Here is a 25,202-nt window from a genome sequence, read left to right on the forward strand (position 1 = left end):
ATGTTAGTGAAGAAATTTAAACTACCTCTTCAAGAAAAACAGACCACTGAAAACTGCAGATTTCAGTTTCTGTGCCCTTTTAATGACTAGTTCTATATATTATGTTTCTTTATATCTGAAAAATATTTTAATATAATACATAGGCAGACTAAAGTAATTTAGATTTTCAAGTTTAAAAAAGACTGGGACTTAAAAAAAACTTATGTTACAAAAATACCCATTTATATATATTCCCCAATTATATTTTTCTAACCTCTGCAGTGAAAAGGTCCAAAATTTCATCACTGAACTGCTTTCTAACATGGTCTTAGGCAGTTATTTCTACAGAGAATAAAATTTGCATAATTCTTGACAGTAAAATCTGTTCAGAAACTCTCTCTGACAGAAGTACTTTTATCTATTACTAGGAGTTGAAAGAAACATTTCAGTAAGAAAGTATAGGGTGGGTCAAGACAGTTCTTTAGAAAAATATACTGTATATAACAGATCTTCAAAATTACACAGACCATATGCTTTTATTTAATGTGAAGGCACAACTTTAACATAGTTAAAAGCAAATGTGTTTCAATTATTTGATGTAATTGTCAGTACCAGCTTTTAAAAATATATATTTGCAAGCATATCACTGAAGATTCATTAAGATTGTCAATTCAAAAGTCAATTTAAAAAGTCAAACTCTATTCGTAGAAAATCAACTGACACATTATTGCAGCTCTACATAATATTATTGTTGAACAATCTGTTCCCCAGCAGTCACAGGGTTTTCTTCATTTGTTGCATAGTCCAGATGGTCCATCACCTAGGCATAAATAAAAAATGTCAGGAAATGCAAAATTTCAACTTGCCCTCAATATTTACTAATTTGGCCAAAGGATTCCCACTTTTTAGAAAAAACAGGGAGGGGACGCCTGGGTGGTCAAGTGGGTTAGGTGTCTGCCTGTGGCTCAGGTCATGATCCTGGGGTCCTGGGATGGAGCCCCACGTCTGACTCCGAGCTCTGTGGGGAGTCGGCTTCTCCCTCTCCAGTTCCTCCCATTCATGCAGGCTCTCTCTCAAATAAATAATATATATATATATATATATATTTTTTTTTTAAAGATTTTATTTATTTGACAGCTTGAGATCACAAGTAGGCAGAGAGGCAGGCAGAGAGAGAGAGAAGAGGAAGCAGGCTCCCTGCAGAGCAGACAGCCCGATGTGGGGCTCGATCCCAGGACCCTGGGATCATGACCTGAGCCGAAGGCAGCGGCTTAACCCACTGAGCCACCCAGGCGCCCTTAAATAATATATATTTTTAAAGATTTTATTTATTTATTTGACAGAGATCACAAGTAGGCAGAGAGGCAGGCAGAGAGAGAGGAGGAAGCAGGCTCCCTGTGGAGCAGAGAGTCTGATGCGGGGCTCCATCTGAGGACCCTGAGATCATGACCTGAGCCGAAGGCAGAGGCTTTAACCCACTGAGCCACCCAGGCGCCCCAATAAGTAAATATATCTTAGAGAGACAAGGGAGCACTCCATGGAACTGGGCATTCCTTTTAGAGCAATGCACTGGTTTAATATCCATGTTCCTAAGGATATGGTCAGGGTGACAAGAAAAGCCTAATCATTTGACTCAGGGTCAAACTGATAAACGCTTTCTCTGAATCTTCCACTATTTCTATTTCCCAATATGAACTGCCCTTCATGGCAGTGGAAACTCTATCACCAAAGGAAGATATTCCCGATGCTCATTCTAGGATGTGATTCCAGGCCGTGTTCACTGTTCACTGTTAAAAGTGAAAAAATTAAAAGTGACCCCACAAGTCATTGTGAGAATACCTGCTAGTTTGAGGACAGTGTAACCTGGCTGACACCTTGAACTGACTGTAAAATAATTTCAGAATGACACATGAAATTTTGGAAATACTGTGTAACAAATATTTCTACCAAAACCAAATAAATGGAAGGAACTTAAGGTCAAATGATTCTCTGAAAATAAAATCAAGAATACATTTGCTATAGACTACTCTAGAGGAATTACCAGTTAAACTTTTTTCAGTCACTTCAGCTCTGCTCATCCATACACCTATATAAATTTTTTTTTACATTTGGGATGAAGGCAGAAGGAAGAAGAAACTGCTTACATGTTTTCATTGTGTTTTTCACATAAAATTACTTAGAAAAAAGTACCTACCTAATGTCTTTGTGAAGATTGTCAAAGATTTTTTTTTAGATGAGTGATTTTCAGTACTGTGATGCACATTTTCCCTTCTTTATCAAGAATTAGAAGAAAGACCAGCAAGATAAATGTTCCTATTTTTGTAAAGTGATTCTAAAAGCTTTAGTGTTTTTTGGAAAAGGAAGCAGACAGCAGGATCATACCCAAATGGGGTCTCTGACCTCGCCAGACAAGAATACCACAAGAGCTGAGGCTTTCAGCTGACAACTGTCTTAAGAAACGGAGACAGCTTATAAAGCCCAATCCTGCCAGGACTCTATGAGTCATCTCAAGTCCCCAAAAAATCAATTCTGAGGTCCTGTATTTGCCAAACATATCCCCGAGATTAAGATAGTTACATGTTTGTACCACTTTGGGGGGCAGAGATAAAAGTCCAGTTGAGACAGGCAACACATTTATCAAACACTTTCCCACATAAAACACATGAATGTTGTTGAAGAGTTGATTATAGTCACCATTTAAATGAGGGAGAGCAAGGAGAAGCATGGAAGATATATTTAGGTCCCTTTTCTTCTAGCGGTTTAGAAATTCTGGGTGTGAGAGGTTGGAGCTGTGGGGAAAGAGAACGGAGGCAGCCTCAGCATAATGGATGGTGGGGAAAGCCTCTTGCCCTGGCACCTGTACCCTACTGAATTCACAGCTTCCACCCCCTAAATTATCACATGCCTTTTCTTTCCTAATCCTCAGGGACTTTTCTTTCCTAATCCTCAGGGACCTCAGGCACTATAATCTAATCCTTAACCATGTATGTAAATGTAGTTGTTAAAAAAAACTTTCAAAATCAACTTATTAAAAAGATCTATACTCTGTATTTTCTTTACTGACTTTTCAATAAAAGCAATATAGAAACATGAAGTGCAACCTTGGACTAGGTTTTTAAAAATGTAACAAAATTAATACAGATAATAAAATTGACTGGCAAAATTGGTATAGTTTTTTGTAACATTTGTAAATAAGCAAGCTCAGTTTGGAAAGATGTCCTCTGATACCAGGTTGGCTTGCCTGGCATTTTCTGATAGTTCTGCTTATTTATAATTGGACCAATCTCCAGAAACACTCTATTAAAACTCTCATTAAAGGGGAGTAACTGAAGAGTTGTTGATATTAAAGCAGCGTTGTTCTAAGTATCTCTGTATTCTGACTTGTCAGTTACAGCTTGTGACTTCTAAAAATAATTAGAAGCACTAGTGACATTTAACAGAGACAAACCCACTGTTTACTGGATATCAACAAACTGAACACTTATTTCCTACTCTGGGTAGGAAATGTAACCCACTGGTGGTTGTTACATAAATCTAACTCCTCTGATTTAGTATTAGAAACAAACAAAAAAATCCCCTAAAATGATGATGTCTCCTAGCTGTTCTTTATGCCAAAGTAATTAGGCTACTGCTTGACTTTTCTCTCTAGAGAAGAAATATCTTTATTTATTCTACGGTAATCAGAACTTAAGACTTTGGGTAGAATCATATGGAACTGAGAATCATAGTTCTTGAAGCAGTCAAGGAAAAAAGTTCGTAGCAAGTAATAGTGTTAGTAGTTTTAAGTTATAGAATATACAACTAGGATTTCCAAATCAGTACTACTTCACTGAAATCCTATAGAAATATTACTTCTTTTGATCAGAAAAATTCATGGAGAGGGCCAAAAAACTAAAAAAATACTAAAGTTCTTTCACAAAGTCTCTATGTTTTAGCAACAAATGGGGTATAATTTCCCCTTTGAAAAAAGCATAAAAAGGTTATCAGGGCTAAACCATGACATTTAAAAAGTGTGTAGTGCAAAGGCCTGCTTTTTACTACCACTATTCTTGCATTCACTCCAATACCAGGCATTGGAATGAACCAAATGATTAGCAGCATAAACAAGTGTGCCATCCATCACCTTAGATTCTGGTTTTATTTTGTATTATCTGTTTTATATTTGATTTATCAAATAGTAGCAAAAACTTTTGGCACTTGCAAAAAAAATGATTATATATAAAGACTGTAAAGACACAAGTCTGGTTTAATGCTTTAAAAGGGCCTCAATTTTACAAACTTTATAATAATTTTGGTAATTCTATGAGGACTGCTAAAACACAAGCTTATACACACAAAAGTGACTAAAGGTCAGTGGATTAAGGACTAAACATTAAAGTTGCTTTGCATGAAAAATTTCCATAACATTAACTGAGAATTTATAGTACATAAAACACTGTTATCAGCACTGTAGGTTCCTGATACCTAGAAGATAATAACTTACTGAGGGAGGCACACATAAATGTCTACACTACAAGGCAGATGTTAGTAAGTATTAAAAGTACAAAGTCCATAAAAAATATGGGGAAAGGTGAACCTAATTTCAACTGAAGAACTCTTGGCTATCTGCTTTGAGAAGGAAGATTCTGAGTTGGGAATATAAGGCATATTTTGGAACAGTCTGGCAATACTGTGAACATAATGGAGGCAGGGGAGAGGAGGGAAAAGGTTATGACACGTTACCCTGAGAGATGAGATGAACAACGGCCTGAGGCCAGACTCCAGGGCTGATCTTCAGGCTGTCCTTACACTGGGTTGATACCTAGTCTCCCTCTCCTTTATTTACCACGCTTGTTGAGGTTCTAAGTTATACTTTCAAAGCCTCAGCCTAGACTGACTTACCTGATCTCATCCCCCTGCCCTACCAAGCCCTGTGGTAACCCACCACTATGAATTACAGATTCTCCTAACAGCCTATAGATCCAACCTCATTTTATGGATGAGGGGACAGTCTTTTTTTTTTTTTTTTAAAGATTTTTCTTATTTGACAGAAAGAGATCGCAAGTAGGGAGAGAGAGAGAGAGAGGAGGAAGCAGGCTCCCCGCCAAGCAGAGAACCTGATGTGGGACTCGATCCCAGGACTCTGGGATCATGACCTGATCCGAAGGCAGAAGCTTACACCACTGAGCCACCCAAGCGCCCAAGGAGACAGAGTCTTAACAGACCAAGTGACTTGCCAGAATGGATTCCAAAGCCTAAAAGATACTATCTCCCACAAATGACAACATTAAAGCTAAATTGATTTTTTGACTTTAAAGATTGGACAGAAGCAATGAGATTTTCTTTTTCGCAGTAACATGGGAATAATTTTGTGAAGACATTACATTCTATGACTTCTGAAAATGCTAATTTTCTTTAAAAAATTCTCTTCTGGCAGTAGTTTATAATATTCTGCAACTAACTTGCCTTAAATTTCAGCATGTGTCTGTTCTTTATGTTTTAAAAAAATCTAGTGTACAGTGGGAAAATGGCTGCATTTAACAGATTTTCCCCCCGTGAGGCTTGTGATGGCTATCAAATCTTTCTGCAAATAAGTTAAAAGAATCAGATTTAACAAAGACCTGAAGTTTTAATATTCAAACTGGGAAAATGGAAACCTAGTTAATGAACTGAAAAATAACAACCAAGCCTACAAATAAACCAAAACAAAAAACCTCGATTCCTATAAATAATAATAGCAAATGCACAGTGTTTATGATGTGCCACACACTATTCTAAGCAATTTGCATATTTTACAACAACCCTCTGAAGTAGGATGATGATTATTCCTTTTTACATTAAAGGAAACTGAGGCACCAAGAAGCTAGTAACTTGTCTAAGGTTATGTGGCTAATAATTAACAAAACAAGACTTAAACTTAGGCAGTCTGGTACCAGACCGCACACTTTTTATTTTGAATGTCTTTACCTAATAAAATTATGAGACCACACTACAAAAGTGAGAAGTGTATAACTAAAGTTGTCTTAACTTTTCAGATATTTTAAAATGAATTTTCTTACCATCAATTGCTTTATTTAGTATCTTTCTCCAGTTTTCATTTCCTGCTGTTACTCAACATTATAGTCATCCTAAACTTCATTTAGTTCTTAAATGTGCCATGATTTCTTCCCTCTGAACATTTCAAGACATGGTTCCCTCCATATGGAACACATGGTTCAGTCTTAAAGTTTCAACATAAATTTAACATTCTTTACGAAGCCTTGCCTAAGGGGTGCCTGGGTGGCTCAGTTAGTTAAGTGTCTATTAAGTGGTCAGGTCAGGATTCTGGGTCAGTAAGAAGTCTCCTTCTGCTTCTACCTCTGCCCCTCCCCCTTTTCCCATTCATTTCTCTCTCAAATTTTTTTTCTAAAGTTTTTTTTTTTTTTAAAGATTTTATTTATTTATTTGACAGAGAGAGAGAGAGAGATCACAAGTAGGCAGAGAGGCAGAGGAAAGCAGGCTCCCCACAAAGCAGAGAGCCCGATGCGGGGCTTGATGCCAGGACCCTGAGATCATGACCTGAGCTGAAGGCAGAGGCTTAACCCACTGAGCCACCCAGGCGCCCCTCAAATAAATAAAAATCTTAAAAAATAAAAAAAGCAGTCTTTCCTAAATCACCTTTGACTGTCACAAAATGACAAGCACTGGGTGTCCTAATGCTAGCTTTCATGACACCCTACCATAACTAATAAATACATTTATCACACTTTGTCCGTGACTATCTGCATCCTCCACTCGCCTCTAACTTTCAAGAGGCCGTGAGAGTAAGCCTTTTATCAACATCTTTTATCAACAGCACCTAAAATAGCACCTGGCTCACAGAACTGCTTAACTAACATTTGCTAAATGAAGAAATATAACACTATTTTAAGAAAATGATTGTGAAGAGTACTTTTTGGGATGTGACTTTCAAAGGTGTGTTGTAGAACACACTTTAATTTTTAAAAATCTAAAATAAATAAAAAACTCTACGTGGGTGTCCTTTTCATGTAAAAGTTATGAGCTATCTTACTCTAGTTAAGAGCCTTGTGGCCATAATTCTTTGTGCACAAATATAAGTTGAGACAATGACACTGTGAGATAGACAGAGCAGGTATTATTATTTTAACCAAATTTCAAAGGAATGATAAGATTTACCCAAAAGAATTCTAGACAGTGCTTCTTCCAAACGTAGGAGTCTAACTTTGTATGTGAATCATCTCTTGTTAAATAAAGATGATGCTATAGACCAACCACAAGATGGATGTGAACTTTGAACTGCTTATCTACTAAAAGAATTGCAGGCATCCACCCAAAGTACTTCTGTTTTTGTTCATGTGACCATTAACACGCATGTATGAGGGCAGATGGAGGAAGGTAGTTTGTTGTAATAGGGCAAAGCAGAGCTAACTGCCTCATGAAGGGATCGATGCCACAGCCCTGACCTTTAACAGGCTGGAGTTTCCCAATGCTCTTTAGTTTCAATGGAAACAAATTTAACTGGAATACCAAGAACATTCAGGAAAAGAAAGGGTTTTAACTTCAATGAAGAAAAAGCTCAAACACCACAGATTCTGCTATCACGATTTTCTGTTCCAGGGAGGTTGGTCTTGATCCATTTAAATCTGAAACGGGTACCCTATTTAATTTAGGTAGACCCATTTAGGTGCTGTAGAGAGTGCATGCTTTTTTTTTTTTTAAAGATTTTATTTATTTATTTGACAGAGAGATCAGAAGTAGGAAGAGAGACAGGGGAGGGCAAGCAGGCTCCCTGCCGAGCAGAGAGCCTGACATGGGGCTTGACTGATCCCAGGATCCCGGGACCACGACCCAAGCCAAAGGCAGAGACCTCAACCCACTGAGCCACCCAGGCGCCCTAAGAGTACATGCTTTTTATCTGCAAAACCTCAGGACTCTTACTATAAAGAGATAACGTCGGTCTCTCAGACTTGACAGAGTATGATTTGTCGTGAAATCTATTTGTGTGTGGATTTGAAAACTCATGTTGAAATGCTATTCTGGTTTTCCCTGAGGCCCTCCCACTGCTTCTTGGTAGCTTTGGTTGGAGTCACCAGGGTTTTGGCATCAGACCACCGTAGGGATGATGAGAACTGCTGAGCAGCTGGTGGACAGTGAGGTGGTAATGGTGGAAAAAACCTGGACGTCCTGACAGAGCCAAGGAAACTCTGGGGCACATAGAAGCTGTGATATATATAGGTGGGTCCCAGATGAAGTTAGTCAGTGAATTATGTCATAGCTTGGTAACTGAGATAGAAGCACATACCTGATAGCTGCTACCTTTCCAGAACTTTTTCATTTCCTTACGTCTCCAGGCAACAACTGAGGCAGTAACAAGTGTGCAAGGAACTAAATAGAGGAGGGCAGGCTGCCCCTTTTTCATCAGCACCAGAACAACAAATGTGAGTATCATGCCAACAGCATAGGCTGTAAGAAGAACATCAATTATCAGTCATTTCTACATGTTACCTGCTGCTTTCCAACGACCACTTGCCACTTCCCAATGGCACATGGAAGAATGAGGCACAAACAAGTCAGCTTCAAGAGAATGGGAGCAGAGGGTCGGCAGTTGACTTTAGACCTACAGCTACCAAAGTGGATTCTGACTCCTTCACTGAAGTGGTGGTTTCAAATATTTCTGAGAACAATTTTTGCCCTATGACTTTTTCCCTCATTTTGTTATTTTCCTAGACAGCCATTAGCAGAGACATACCTCATTGCTTTTGAAAGTTTGGAAACTGGTTAGTGTTTCGATTATAATTATCCGAATCATTAATCGTTGACAAAGACAATAATTTAAGAAATCTCCATTAACGGTCACCATTAAGGATGCTGAGTTGTTTGTTGCACATTTTAGATAACTAAAATTTGTACCTGTAGGTACTAAAATTTGCTTTGGAAAATCTTCATTCTGATTATATACTTCCTGGACTTCTTCAACAAGGGCACACAAAACATCATCTGATCTCTCCTTAATGACTCAGCGTCTCACTATGAACACAGGATCTCAGAATACTGGAGCTAACAGAGCCTTTATAGACAGCTCAGTTTACCTCCTGATTTTAAGGACGGGCAAGGCAATGGAGGACCAGGGAAGTTAAGTGAACTGCCGAAGTTATACAGCGCAATGGACAGAGCCCTCTTACCTGCCTTTGCATTGAGTGTTCTTGTATTCTATCACACTGACTGGTACTGGACTTTAATACATCCATGCCCTCTGATAATACCATTCTCAGTAGCCTTGAACTGCTTTTCTTACTTCCTTATAGTATTTTTTTTTCTTTCACTTAGCTGTTCTTCCTTGCTGTCAGGTTCCTATTCCTAGTAATAACCTTCTCTCCTACTAGCATACACTTTTAATTTACTGCATTTTACTCCACTGTGGAATTGAAAACTTTGCCAGAACAGTATCTAAATGGCTCTGAAGCAGGCCACTTATCTAAGAGTAAAGAACTCTGGTATGGACTTTGAGATATCTGTTTGATATGTTTAGAAGTATTTTTTGGCTTGCTTCCTATTCTCAGTAAGAGAAATAGAGGGATAAATGACAATCATTTCTGCTGTCCCAGGTGAGAAGTTATTGTGTCATATATTCATTTATATAAATACATTGTCAATCATATAGTATTTTGAGAAAATCTAATATTATATAATTTACTGACTAGTCATGTGCCAGATGCTCTAATAAGCATTTAAGATAGAAAATCTAATCATTTTCTTTCACATATAATTTTTTAAACCTCAAAACCTTATGATATAGGTAGTAAAGTATTATTTCTTTTTGATGGGAAAACTTATTAATTAACGCTGAAGAATCAGAGTCCAGGACTCCATACTTTTAGACCTCAACCTTTTCCTACAGACAGTACAACATAATGGGAAGACAAAATAAAAATTTACCGATTGTGGAGGAAACATAGTATACAGAGGAAGAACCAGTCTGAACATCAAATCTTCTACAATATGCAACCAACAGGCCTAAAAAAAACAAAAACAAAAACAAAAAACACCCATCAAACACATTATTCTCTTAAGACAGTGACAGCAATGCAAATTCAACTATTAACTATGGCAACAATACATGCTGCCTTGTATTTACCACTCATTTTCATACCGTGAGAACATAAGGTACCTCAAATTCTGGACAAAATTTTATATAATTTTTTTTAACTTAATGCCATTGCTAAACATTTTCCCAAACCATTAAACAGTGTTTAGAGGCATGATGTTTTTTAGCTGCTTAATATTCCGTGACATAGAGAAAATTTTTTATATTTCTGTGGTTATATCTCCTCTTTCATTTATGATTTGATCAATTTGGGCTCTCTCTCTTTTTTTTCTTGGTTAGTCTAGTTGAAGGCTTGTCATTTTTGCTTATGTCTTTATTTATTTATTAGAGATTTTATTTATTAATTTACTTGAGAAAGAGAGGACGCAAATGCACCCATGAGCATGAGCAAGGGGAGGGGCAGAAGGAGAGGCAGGCTCTAGCTGAGCAAGGAGCCCCATTCGGGACTCGATCCCAGGACTCTGGGATCATGACCTGAGCCAAAAGCAGACACTTAACCAACTGAGCCACCTAGGTGTCCCTATTTATTATTATTTTTAAAAGATTTTATTTATTTGACAGAGAGAGACACAGCGAGAGAGAGAACACAGGCAGGGGAAGTAGGAGAGGGAGAAGCAGGCCTCCTGCTAAGCAGGGAGCCCAATGCAGGGCTAGATCCCAGGACCCCGAGATCTGACCTGAGCCAAAGGCAAGACACCTGATGACTGAGCCAACCAGGTGCCCCTTGTTCATCTTTTTAAAAAACAACTCTGGGGCACCTGGATGGCTCAGTCGGTTAAGCATCTCCCTTCAACTCAGGTCCTGATCCCAGAGTCCTGGGATCAAGCCCCAAGTTAGCTCCCTGCTCAGCAGGGCGTCTGCTTCTCCCTCTCTCTGCTCTTTCCCCCCTCTCCTCCTGTGTTCTCTCGCTTACTCTCTCAAATAAATTTTTAAAAATCTATATATAAAATAAAATAACCAACTCTTGGTTTTATTCATCTTTTCTACTTGGTTTTATTCATCTTTTCTACTATTTTCTTGTTCTCTATTTCTGCGGAATCCTATTTTCCTCTTTCTGCTAACTTTGGGCTTAGTTTGTTCTTCCTTTTTCAGTTCCTTACATATAAAGTTAGGGTGCTTCTCTGCTTTTCTATTTTCTTGATGTATGTGCTAATCACTATAAACGTCCCTCTTGGAACTCCTTTTATTGCATCCTGTAAGTGTTTGGATATTGTTTCTTTTCATTTTTGTCAAAATATTTTTAAATTTCTATTTTAATTTTTTCTTTGATGCACTGGTTGTTCAAGACTATTTTATTTAATTTCTATGTATTTGTGAATTTTCCAGTTTTCTTCCTGTTATTGATTTCTAGTTTCATACCGTTGTGGTCAGAAAATATACTTGGTATGTACTTTCGATCTTCTTAAATTTGCTAAGATTTGCTTTGTGGCCTAACCCGTGATCTATCCTAGAAAATGAACTAAGAGAGTTGCTACACTGGACTTTGCCATGCCAACTCACAAGGCAAAGCCGTTGGCTTTTCTCTCTCTGCCTGGCTTTACTATGTAAATGAAAGGGCTTTTGCAGATGAGCCCATGCTTTTTACTCCTTCAAAGGCAGTTAGTACAGAGAGACTGTAAGAAAAGTAAAGAAGGACAAACTCTCGGCTGATTAAGAAAGACTAGTAAATACTTCTAGGCTATATTATTCCTGGGCTGGGATTAAGTTTATCCTATAGGTAGCCCAATGAGAATAATCCAATTGTCAGAGAAGATATGCTATATGCTGTATTTTTTGTATCATAATTTCCTACAAGCTGGCATTCTATTATGTTTCTTCTGTTGATCATGACCTTGCCTGGTAATCATAAACCACTTTTCCTAACACGTAACTATTATTTTAAAATAGAAGTCATAGAAAGTGCAATACATTTGGTATTATTAAATTCAACTTTTTTTTTTTTTTTAAGATTTTATTATTTATTTGACAGAGATCACAAGTAGGCAGAGAGGCAGGCAGAGAGAGGAAGGGAAGCAGGCTTCCTGCTGAGCAGAGAGCCAGAAGCGGGCCTCCATCCCAGGACCCTGGGATAGTGCATGACCTGAGCCGAAGGCAGAGGCCTTAACCCACTGAGCCACCCAGGCGCCCCACATTTGGCAATTTTAAACCATCAGTATATTCTTACCGAATTGTTACAAACAACTGCTTACCTGGTACAATAATGTCTCCAAAACCCAGTATTGAAACTGGCATGAGGCACACACTCATTACTGAGAAATAGGCCAGCTTTGGTACCCTGATGACTACTGGTAACTGTAATTATGGGGGGGAAAAAAAAGGCACTAATAAACCTCTTACGAATCTTTACCCATATCTCTTAGAAAGGGAAGGATTGATACGAGAGTAATTGTTCTAACATTTTAAAATAGACATTTTAGAAGAACTTAAAATCAGAGAACCTAAGCTACACACATATATACTCTGAATGCACAGAAAGCTTGAAAGAAATAGATACAGTTTTGGAAAAATGAAACCCAAAACACCTGAGGGTTAACAGTATTAGTCCAGTATCCCCACATCTAACCTTTTTTTTTTCTTTTTTACCAAAAATAGGACTCTGGCCTTGAAACAGATTTTTTTTTTTAAAATCTGGATTTTTTCCCCCAAAGAAGAGTCTTGTCTCAGAGGGTATGATTTAAAGTCCAATGAACATATCTGAAATACAATCCTTACTTTCTCATGGGGAGCTGAGGGTTGAGCAGTGGCTTCCACCAAGTTTCCATCATTCTAGGATGAAACCCAAGTCAATAGGTGTTTAATAATTTAGAATAACTAAGAAAAGGGCTATATTTTGTGAGAAATAAAGTTTTACAATACCTTAACATGCACTACATGACCAATGGATTACACAGGAAGGCAAAATTATTAACTGGACACACATATATACACTGACAGCCATTTCTATATAATTGCCATCCCTACCTTCTCATTGTTTCCAAAAGGTCCAGCTGCAAGTTCAACCATGATACTCTCGCCATTCTAAAATTCAGGAGGAAGATGAAAGAAATTGCCCAATCATTTAAAGAGAACGATCTATCAGTATTTAAGAATGATTTGATCCCCTGGCTAATGGCCTACAGAAAACTGGTGAAAAATGGGCTATAGACAGTGTTCCTTAAAAAGTCTAATGAAAATTGGAGCCATCTAAAACAAATTTCACCAAGCACTTTGGTCCATTCTATTACAGGTCAACAATGATCACCATCTAGCAGATAAACCAAATGCAGATTATTCAACTGAAGCTTTGGGGACTGATCTATACTGAGAACTAACAGCTAGCATTTTTAATAGACTATAAATTTTAAGTGCTTGTAGTTACATTATGCCATGTACTATGTGTCATTTTTAGCAATAACAATGAATAGAGATACAATACTAAAATCTTTTGTATTTAGATTTGTAATAAATATTGGTAACTTTATTTAAATAAAGATACCTTTGATCTAGCTACTCACCATCATAAGAATGAAGCCAAACTTGAAAAGACCTAGCTCTAAAGCACCTGAGAAGCTTCTCTACCCTCCTATCCGGTTTTAGCCCTGCCAGCTTTTTATGTCCCAATCGAAACATTAATTTCAGCTGAATTTCATCCATTGTGTCTGACTAAGGTCTTTTTATGTGGGCTGAGGAGCCCCTTAATATAGTTCTTTCCTGATAGCCAAGTCTGTTGTGGAGGGGAAACATTTGGAGGTAGCAAATGAAGACTATGAATGCCATCTATGCTTTATATTAGGATGAACATATCATCAAGCAGGTAGTGGGAAGATAAATAAATGCTGAATTTAAGGAGAATTTGATCAAGTAACTATAGTATTTCCCATGTGGGTGGGAAGCATAGTAAAAATCACTTTGGTGTTTTTAAGAGGACTTCACTGATGATCTGAGCTGAGTAGAAAGGAGGAGATAATCTCCAGTTACAGAAATCTTTCCCTCATGTTGCGCTTTGGGTTACAGAAGGGTAAAGTCATAGCAGTTTGGAAAATAGACTAATATTAAATATAATTCCTTACAGCAAACTCCCACAATATGATTTAATTTCCAGACAGAGTTCATTGTGGTTCATTTTCTAATTGTTATTTCAAACATTTAACTGAAGGCCATCACTGACATCCTCTCCTACATGTGAGTAACTACTATTTGCAATTACTATACCAATTTACAGGGGTGGATGGAAAATAAATGAAGACAGTTTTTTTTTTGTTTCTGTTTTTTTACAGAGACAGAGAGAGACAAAGAGCAGGAGACGGGTCAGGGAGCAGAGAGAAAGGGAAAGAGACTCCCAAGCAGGCTCCATGTCCAGTGCGGAGCTCGACACAGGGCTCAATCTCATGACCCTGAGATTATGACCCAAGCCAGAAATCAAGGACTGGAAGCTTAATTGATGGAACCACCCAGGTGCCCCTTACGACCTGTACTCCTGTGGCTACCTCCTCTGCTTATTCATTAAAACTCTGCTAACACCTGTTGAAAGACATGTTTAAAATGTCCAATGTTTAATCCTTAAAATTTTCAGTTAAAAACAAAAACCCAATCAGGTATTACATATTGAGTTACTTACTAAGTAAAGTCTATAGCCTTAATAAAAAACAAACAAACAAACAAACAAACAAAAAACCCAAACCAGACTGAGAAGAAGGTATTCAAGAAAATCTATACTTGTGAACTCTAAAGAGCCCTTCTAATCTTTTCTACCAGATCAGTCACTGGGAACAAATAGGAAAAAAAGATGAAAAATTCTCTAGGCAGAGAACAAAGAGCCTCAAAGACATCTTTACTATTATCCTGTATCTTTAAAATTCTGCAACATTTTATGTTGAGGGATTGTAAATATTTTTTAGCAGACAGTTAACATTTACAAAGTGACACTAGGTTAAAACTGAATGGAGGGGTGCATGGGTAGCTTAGTCAGTTAACCATTTGACTTGATTTTGGCTCAGGTCATGATCTCTATACTGCGCTGGGCATGGAGCCTGCTTAAGATTCTTGCTCTCCCTCTCCCTTTGTCCTTTTCCTGACCTCTCTCCCACTAAAAAACAAACAACAAATAAAAAAACACTGAATGGAAAAATTTTTTTAAAGGGTTTAGATAGAGTTCATACCTTAGCCCCCGTGTACTATATGGGCCATATGCTATGACTATCTGCTGACTTAGAGAATGGTTTTGTACACAGAATGTTTCACTTTCATTATGGGACCCCTCTGGAGTGACTTACAGAAACGTTTCTTTTGAACTAAATAAACGGATACAAACTGGGATGGCTTTAGATAGAAAGCTTTCATTAACTGACATTTTTTGTTATAATCTATAATATTAATTCTATGCTTTAAAAAGGTTACTTTTGCTGAACAAAGTCAGTGACTCAAATAGCTCATCATTAAGACACAGAAAGATGCTAGTAAAATGGTCTGGTTAGCTGTAATATTGGACAGTTAACTACATTAACTCCTACTTGCATTTTAGCTCCCCAGTGGGGCACATCTTAGTGCCACATGTTTATGCCCTTATAGTAAATATTAGAAGTGCAGTTTTACAGTGATTTCTTTCACGCATGGTAGGGGCTAAAGAAGAGATAAAGAACTAATGGGGAAAAAATGCAGTGATTATAACAGCAAATACTGAGTCAAAATAAGACTCAACATAAAATGGGGAAAGCAGGAGAACTGAGCAATAAAATAAAATAAAATACTCAGGACATAGAAATAGGGACAAGTAGAAAAGCTGGGCAAATAATGAAGGACGACCACACTCACCCAACACCTCTCCCTTACTCTGGGAACAGCATCACTATTTTATGGAAGAGCTAATGGCAGGGGTGGGGGACAGGTGAACAAGGAGCTGTCAGCTGCTATTACTCGAACTTCATTGAAAAAGCCAGTCTGGGACAAAGAACAAAATGGACAGAAGTGGAAAGGGAGAGTATGTGCCCCTGGGTCTAGTTTCTTCTGAGGCCAGCTCCACCTTGGCTTCTATACACAGGTTGGATAGAAGAGCCTTTGTGGTCTAGAAAGGTTAGATCGGGTTCTGTCAGTTCCGACTGGAAGAATTCTACTGATGGCAGAGGGAGGCTGGAATGCTAGCAATACTCCCTCACACAATGGATTAGGAACCGGAAGCACAAAGTGTGAGTGACTTGCCAGGGTAGCAGTTACAGAGCTACACTTCATGCCATCAGAACTTCCAGTGTGGAGTTCTTTCTTAGTCTCAAACTAGGGGTACAGAAATGAAAGCAGCAATGATACACTTTCCTTCTTTTTGTCGTTCATATTGTCTACAGTAAGCAGTGATTGTTTTACAACAAGAAAAGTTATTTTTAAATGGATAGGAAGAAAATTTATAGTCTCATGATCAGCCAGGAGACATTTTTCATTTAGCAGAATGAATTAAAAGCTTAAAATCATCTATTAGAAGGCCAACTTCATGGGGGGTGAGGAGGTAGGGATAGGGTGGTTGGGTTATGGGCACTGGGGAGGGTATGGGCTATGGGGAGTGCTGTGAAATGTGTAAGCCTGATGAATCACAGACCTATACCCCCGGGGCAAATAATACATTATATGGTACTAAAAATAATTAGGAAAAAAAAAAAAAAGGCCAACTCCAATGACAATTTTCAAAAGAGAATTAGCACATACTCAATGGTGAACATCTGCAAAATCAGTTATCGAAGAACAGGTTTAAGATTCTCTTCTTATAACGTGTTTCTCATGGATTTCAAAAATATCATACCTTTGTGATGAAGGGTGTTATGAAAACAAAAAACACATCATAGAGGAGGAGAAGACCTAGAAGTATCACACATGACTGTTGAAAAAAAAGAAAAAATTTAAAGGTCAAACTTCCCTGTAAATGAAGAAGTTATATGATTTTGCAAATACAAATAAACATAATGAAATTTCATTTGAACACTTTTTCTAAGGCATTTAACAATTATTACTATTTGTAGTTTTATTCTACAAATCACATTAAAAATTTTATCTTCTTTAACCCATTCTTTAAAAAAAAAAGAATCACTAAATTAAAGAAATGTTCTTTGATGATATTTTTAAAGGATTTTATGAATTTGGCATATTATAGAAATAATTAAAAATATTTTAGCTAGCAAACCAATAGTTAGCTACGGCTGGTGATTTGTATTGACTGCAAAAGGACAGGACAGAGCTTTCAAAGAGAGGAGAAATCTTCTATAATTGATTGGGATGGTGGCTACTGTTATTCATTTGTACAGCTTCAATAAACTGTACACTTAAGATGGGAGCATTTTGCCACATGTAAATTATACTTGAATAAAGTTGTTTTAAAAAGAAAGAATTATTGGGGCGCCTGGACGGCTCAGGGGTTAAGTGTCTGCCTTTGGCTCAGGTCATGGTTTCTAGGTCCTGGGATAGAGCCCCACATCAGGGTCCCTGCTCAGCAGGACACCTGCTTCTCCCTCTCCCACTCCCCCTGCTTGTGTTCCCTCTCTTGCTGTGTCTCTCTCTCTCAAATAAGTAAATAAAAATCTTAAAAAAAAAAAAAAGGAAAAAGAAAAAGAAAAAATTATTTTAGCTTGCAAAGCAGTACACTTTACCTTGAAGTTGGGTAACTTCAGTGTTTTAATTAAATTCAGACAGAAAGCGATCCCCAAGATATCTTGTAAAATCCAAGCCCACCTAAAATCAAAAGAATACTCTACTTGTTTATGTAGTTATGCTTAGATGGGACCTTTCAAAAGAAATAGATCATTAAAGTATTATTCAGTTGTTATGATTTGACTATTTGATTAAGCAGCAATTATAATGACAAAAAACCTCTCATATATTCCATATTAATTTGCTGTACTAGTAGAATAATGACTACTACTATAACTAAGGAAAAAGTGAAAGGCTACCTCAGAACATTTATCTTTAATCTTTGAACATATACATGTATGTTTCCTTTAGAAAGGCGGCTCATAACAAAAGATATTGGTGTTCACTTATGTCCAGATAGCTGGAATCTAAAGGAAATGAGAACTATGTAACTACTAGGAACTGATACATATTATTATCAGCTGAAGCCACCTTAAATTGTAAATCCTTGCTTCCAAATTTTAGGCTACAAGTAATTTAGGCTTTAGTAATTTTATTAATAAACCATTAAAAAGTTAAGATCTTTTTCTGGTCATCCTTCCTACAAATGGACAGATATTTGTATATTATTTTTCCTCTCTTACAGAAAAGGTAGCATACTCTATATATTCTTTTTTCACTTAAAAATACATCCTGGAAATCACTGCATATCAGTTTAAAGAGATCTTCTTTATCCTTTATAGCCGCATTGTACTTCATTGTGTGGATATATAATCGTAAGTATATTTTGAAGCCTATTTCAAAATAGGCTTAGATATTTAAACCATAGTACGTATTTTCTTATCTATATGACCTTGAACCCATTAGCACAAGATCTGCTTATGAGTCTTATTTAGCTTATTTCAAGACTATGGTGTTCTGGGATAAAAGCCAAAAAAAAAAAAATCCATAATTATCATAATATGCATAACTACCAAGCAAGATACAAAATCATGCATCCTTACTCTAAAGGCAAATACACTGAGTACTCATACCTATCTTCATTTCTAAATACAGCCCAAACAACAGCTACTGCAATGCACAGTCCAGAGAGAAAAATAAGTCGCACTTCAATGCTCTTGCCGCGAAATATAATCCTAAAAAAATAGACAGAAATAGGTTAGTCTACTCTGCAGATGAAATAAAATGTTCACTTAAACATGAGAAATGACAAATATTAACCACAGTCACAAGAAAGCTACTAAAATATCGATTTAAAAGCCCTAAATTTAAGTACAACAAATAATACATCAAAAATATTAATTCAACAGAACTGTCCATGATGAAAATGTCTGATATCTGTGCTGCCCAGTACAGTAGCCAGTAGTAGCTACACGTGGTTAGTTAGCATTTGAAATGTAGCTAATGAGAGTGAGGAACTGAGTTTTAAGATTTATTTAGTTTTAATTAATTTAAATTTTAATAGCTACATGTATGTTGGCTTACATAGAGTTAAAATACCACTCCTACTTTTCCATGTATTGTTTTAAATTACAAATACCAACATTATAGGATTCCTTGTAAGAGATACATACGTGCATCGTCCACATGGTATCTTACAAATGAGTGCAGCTAGACAGTTGTACAGACTCATTGCTGATGCTATGCAGAAGATTGCTATCATAACATACACTAGAAAAAAAGAAGACACTAAATTATATGAGAACAGAAGGAAATGTGATTAGAAAATATTTATACACGCAATAGTAATCTAGCTTTCTTACTGCATCATGATACTTTCAATGCAGTGACCATATTATTATCTGAATTGGTTATTAAGCTGAAAATATTTAGATCTTGAGTTTTATTGAAATGCGAGTGTTTAATGTGTTGTTTCGGTTCCATTACACCTGGTAGGACTGCTTAAGGGCTAAAGCTGGCTCTGCATTTTCTGTCATTCAATGATTCAAACTAACATGTCTACTTAAGATGTCTATGAAGTGAGATATAGACACTTGTAAGAACTTAAATGTAAGGAATGGACGAATTAAGTAAACAGTAGAAATGTTTTAAAAAATGCACCTTAGGGGGATGCCTGGGTGGCTCAGTGGGTTAAAGCCTCTGCCTTTGGCACAGGTCATGATCCCAGGGTCCTGGGATCGAGCCCCGCATCGGGCTCCCTGCTCATCAGGGAGCCTGCTCCCCTTCCTCTCTTTCTCTGCCTGCCTCTGTGCCTACTTGTGTTCTCTGTCTGTCAAACAAATAAATAAATAAAATCTTAAAAAAAATGCACTTTAGGGATGAGAACTGACATCTACCTTAAACAAGTTATCTATATTTCGTATGGTGGAATTTATCTCCAATTATTTGACCTGTGGTAAAACCAAATCCACTTAAACAAACCACTCTGTTATGATATGAAACTAAGGTAGTTAATGTTCACAAATATTTTTCTATATTAGCTATACTTTTTTGAAAATTATTTAAAATTACATCTAATCTTATTCTTAAGAAGGGAGAGAAATTATTATACTATAAAACAAACTATTTCACAATGGCAATATGAATTTTACCTGAATTTTTCAAATTCCACTAAATTTCAGAAAATTATAACTGTCCTGTAGATGAGAAAGGAAGAGTAATCTAGAGATAGTAAATCAGGGATAGCCACTTTCTTTCTTCTTCTTTTTTAAATCTATATACCTTTTATTGTATCTTTAAAATGTCACAGAAAAGTCTGAAAAATCATCCAGCATCTTGCTCTTTATGTAGGTGGACAACTTAGATCTTATTCATGAGTCTCCAGAAATCTTCCTTTTTCAGAAACACGGATACCATTCAAAAATTTTCTGATATCCTCATTTTTAACTGTTGGCCACTTTGTAATTGGTGAACTTGAACAAATTACTTTTTTAAAATTAATATATATTATTTGTTTCAGGAGTACAGGTCTGTGATTTATCAGTATTACACAATTCACAGTGCTCACCATAGCACATACCCTCTCTAGAATTTACTTTTTTAGTCTGTTGTCATTATTTGTTATTTGTTATTACTAGTTACATATGGTAATGTAAGCAGTAAAACAAAGACAATCAAAGACTGCCAAGTTATGTTCGGTGAGTCATCCACCAAAGGCTGCCAACCCAAGTTTTAAAACTTAGGTAGAAAGCATGTTCTTGAGACCTTAACAGAGTTCTATTTCATTCAATGTCATAGTATACTAGGAAAATGATTAGGTATGAGAAAGCATCTGGTTAATATAACCGTCTTTACTTTCTTGAGCATGACTTAACATAAAATGGTAAAGGAAACCTTACCAATTTGATATATTTCATAAATTAAAAATGGCAGCAACTTTAGCCATTAAGGAACCCATTTGGAGGTACATTATGTTTTGCAATACCACATCGATTTTGTAAGAGTTATAATTAACTCCCATGTCCTAGGATAACCAGGAGGTTTAATGATCTGCCTCCTACATAAAAAATTACATTGATAAGCAAGGTCAACTTTTTAAATACCTGAAAGTTTAAGGAAATTTCTCACCACAAATGAAAGCATGCTTTAGGGTAGGGTAGAGGAATCTCTTTTTTCTATCAAAGACCACTAATTAATTGAGGGTCAGACACAAACGAGTGAAGGCTAAGTATTAAATTAGAAAAATCAGCTACACAATGACAATGTAAATACAAATAACTATCCTAACATCTACTCCCCCAGCATGACATTGAAATATGAGTGACATTCAAATTATTCTTTTTCTAGTTGGAAATATAGGTCAGAGGTCTAGTTTTTAATGCTGCTACAGGACAGGAAATATTGGACAAAAAGCTGAAACCAACCTGAGTACCTCAGTTTTCTAGTCCAGAAAATTGTGCTAATGTTCTCCAAATAAGCGCTGGAGCCTGTCGTGGTTTTCACAAAGCATTTTTGCTAGTTCTTACCAGGCCACTTCCTTTTTCCCTAGTCTCCTCCTCTTTGTGCTGTGCATTGCCCAGAGATGGCAAATTTCCATTCTTTCAGACCACCAACACGAATGCTCAGGGGATGGGCAAGCCCTTACAATTCCTACCCCTACCTTCTTAAAGGAAAAGTACCTGTTATTATTTAGAGCACAGGCAAGTACTTGTGTGTCTTTAGATGTAGTATGATCTTGACTGTTAACACAAGTAAAACAAAATTTGAGCAATACATCTTGATTTGGACCCTGACAAAAGAACAAAGCACACTTTAGGGATAAGCAGAGGCAATAAATTAGTAATTTGAATAATCTATTTCGTGTAACTAAATACAGTCACCAAGAAGTCCTTAGTCTGCTGCTTAGATACTGGGCTCTCCAGCTTTATCTGCAGAGATGGAAATTTAGGGGCCACAGCAGTTCTTTCAAGTCATCCATGAAGAAGTGTTTTTATCTCAAAGACACAGGATATTTTTAATCTAAATATTTTTATAATTTTTATCCTAGAGTGAGGGGGATCTAGCACTTCTGACAGTTTAGAGAGTTAACATTAATTTTCAATCATTTGTTTAAGCTTTCTGGGTATAATACCTTCAATCTAATAAAATAAATTAAAAGCTTGTAGGCTGAAAGTAGCAAATACAAAGTATGACTTCTTACCCAGCCATTTGTAGAAGAAATAAAGTAAGACCATCATAACACAGCACACGACCACAAATATTACAACTGTTAGAGGACTAAAAGTTAAATATTCTTCCTTCTTTCTCCTCATTTCTCTGTCTTCAGTGTTTGTCACTGCCTTCATGCTCTCCCTGTATAAACACACACAGGAACTTCAGCAAATCTCTGCCAAGAACGGTTATTTTTAAAATCTATCTCCAATACCAACTTAAATTTGTTTCTGACTACAAAGTAATAAACTTTAAAAAAACAGCATACATAACAGAAAATAACTTAATCTATGAAGTAGAAGGTCCCTATAATTTTACCCTCCAGAGATGATCTGTTATTAACCACTAACTTTTGGAAAAGCACTTTTTTCTGGAAGTGAAATTGTTGAAATAGAGAATGTTTATCATATAAATAATGTCTGCAGATGTTTATATGATCTAATTTGAAAACATATTGATGTAACGAATTTCAGATGATAACCAGTTTCTTTTTACACACTTAATACCAACTTACAGAGAGCAAAGTACTCCTAAAATTAGCTTTTCTTACATGTAAACACAAAATTCTTTCAATCAACTCAGCACTAACTGGATGCCTGTTCTGTGCTTATCAGTGTATTATGAAGAATTCAAAAGAAGTTCAAGACATAGTTTTATCTACCTTGAGTTAAGATAGCAAAATACTGTTTTTAATTCTCTCAACAACCCTTCTTAAGTCACACAGATAATAAAAGGCCGAGACAAAAGTTGAAGAGGAAAGAGTCAGTAGTGTTCTTTGTTGAGCAGTCTGTGTTCTGTCATCTTACTGTCTCCTCCCAGCTACATGGGGCCTACTACATACTCTTCCTCCTCCAGCCCCTTCAACTCTGACCAACTAAATTCTCCTTCCCATGGCATACACCTTGACTTTCTCATCAGGTCTGGACTTAATATAAACTTTAGGTTAAAAAAAAGTTTATTTCTATCAAACTGTACATTTGCCAGACTGCTTATTTACCAACATAGCACTTTCTTACTAGAAAATTGTTAAATGGGGTGGTCACTATATTAAGCATCTCTGACTGTAGGGAGGCTGCCTGGGCAAAGAGCATGGAGAGGGTTTGGGGACAGTCACACTAGCACATTCCAGCAACTGCAGAGCTGGATGATAGAATATTAAACAGAATTGTCAATGAAAGTAGTATCTGAGTGGAAAAAGGTGCCAACTTTTGGTATCTGTCATTGCAAACAGATACATTTAAAATTGTTTTTATTATGGGGTGCCAGGGTGGCTCAGTTGGTTAAGCAACTGCCTTCGGCTCAGGTCAGGATCCTGGAGTCCCAGAATCGAGTCCCACATTGGGCTCCCTGCTCGGCAGGCAGTCTGCTTCTCCCTCTGATGTCTCCCCTCTCATGCTCTCTCTCATTCTCACTCTCAAATAAATAAATAAAAATTTTAAAAAAGAAAAACAATAAAACTTTTTATTATAGTGAAAAATTTATAAATTCAAATAGGTCAAAATGATTTATATATTCTTATTTAGTACACCAGTTCTCCAGGTAGATTCCTCTAAAGGAAAAGATAAGGGCACCTGGGTGGCTCAGCTGGTTATGCATCTGCCTTCGCTCAGGTCATGATCCCTGCTCAGTGGGGAGCCTTCTTCTCCCTCTGCCTCTGCTGCTGCTCCCCCTGCTTATACTCTCTCATGTAAATAAATATAAACTTCTAAAAAATAAATAAAGGAAAAGATAAATCTGGCAAAGGAAGACAAAGGCAATTTTTGGAAAGGAAATGTACTAGATTTATATCACATAAAAATACTATAATCATCTTTTAAAAACACTGTATCTCTAATCAGCTCAAGAGCCACATATAATGGAAAGTTAAGTTTTCTTTTTTCATTTTTTATTAACATATAACGTATTATTTGCCCCAGGGGTACAGGTCTGTGAATCATCAGTCTTACACACTTCACAGCACTCACCATAGCACATACCTTCCCCAGTGTCCATAACCCTCCCACCCTCTCCCTATCCCCCTCCCCCGGGCAACCCTGTTTGTTTTGTGAGATTAAGAGTCTCTTATGGTTTATCTCCCGATCCCATCTTCTTTCATTTTTTCCTTCCCTACCTCCCAAACCCCCCACTTTGCCTTTCAAATTCCTCATATATCAGGGAGATCATATAATTCTTTCTCTGATTGACTTATTTTGCTCAGCATATACCCTCTAGTTCCATCCACATAGTTGCAAATGGCAAGATTTCATTTCTTTTGATGGCTACATAGTATTCTGTTGTATATATATCCCACATCTTCTTTATTCATTCATCTGTTGATGGACATCTAGGTTCTTCCCTATTTTGGCGATTTTGGACATTGCTGCTATAAACATTCAGGTGCACGAGCCCCTTTGGATCACTACATTTGTATCTTTAGGGTAAATACCCAGTAGTGCGATTGCTGGGCCATAGGGTAGCTCTGGAAAGCTAAGCTTTCTTTCATGCTATCTTGAGTTTATGAAGCTTGAGGACCAATGATTTCATTATAGTAAGACTTTAACTTTCTACTAAGAAGTTTTCTATGCAACTAAGACATCTTTCCCTTTTGCGTAAGGTACATTTTTCATTTGGCAGGGTAATTCTGAGTTATATGAGTTCTGGTTCTGGCAAATTTTCCCTTTCCTAAGCCTTATTCTCTTTCCCCTTCTCTTTTTCTTTCTTTCTTTCTTTTTCTTTTCTTTTCTTTTTTTTTTTTTAAGATTATTATTTATTTGACAGAGAAAGAGAGCACAAGCAGGGAGAGCAGTAGGCAGAGGGAGAAGCAGACTCCCAGCTGAGCAACAGCTGGGATCATGACCTGAGCCAAAGGCAGACGCTTAACCAACTGAGACACTGAGGTGTTCCTCCTATTTACTGGGACACTCAGGTGGCTCAGTTGTTAATAAGCAGCTGCCTTTGGCTCAAG

General features: G+C 36.9%; 1 protein-coding gene across 2 annotated transcripts in view; it reads right to left on the minus strand.

Annotated features, from left to right (window-relative positions):
• Positions 1-496: 496 nt before the first annotated feature.
• The window catches only part of SPPL2A (signal peptide peptidase like 2A), a 50,487-nt gene continuing 25,781 nt past the window's right edge, over positions 497-25,202 (minus strand). The window contains exons 6-16 of one of the 2 annotated variants that reach the window (XM_045067969.1): positions 22,248-22,399; positions 19,222-19,318; positions 18,682-18,783; positions 17,668-17,749; positions 16,827-16,901; positions 13,025-13,081; positions 12,776-12,829; positions 12,253-12,355; positions 9,895-9,972; positions 8,261-8,421; positions 497-799 (exon numbers count right to left, since the gene is read on the minus strand). In XM_045067969.1, the coding sequence (XP_044923904.1) occupies positions 725-799; positions 8,261-8,421; positions 9,895-9,972; positions 12,253-12,355; positions 12,776-12,829; positions 13,025-13,081; positions 16,827-16,901; positions 17,668-17,749; positions 18,682-18,783; positions 19,222-19,318; positions 22,248-22,399 (1,036 nt within the window). In that variant the 3' untranslated portion in view covers positions 497-724. The remainder of the gene's footprint in view (positions 800-8,260; positions 8,422-9,894; positions 9,973-12,252; positions 12,356-12,775; positions 12,830-13,024; positions 13,082-16,826; positions 16,902-17,667; positions 17,750-18,681; positions 18,784-19,221; positions 19,319-22,247; positions 22,400-25,202) is intronic. The other variant, XM_045067970.1, reaches the window with a different exon arrangement.

Source organism: Mustela putorius, unplaced genomic scaffold (assembly GCF_011764305.1).
Source record: "Mustela putorius furo isolate JIRA1106 unplaced genomic scaffold, ASM1176430v1.1 tig00003898_pilon_pilon_pilon, whole genome shotgun sequence".
NCBI lineage: Eukaryota > Metazoa > Chordata > Mammalia > Carnivora > Mustelidae > Mustela > Mustela putorius.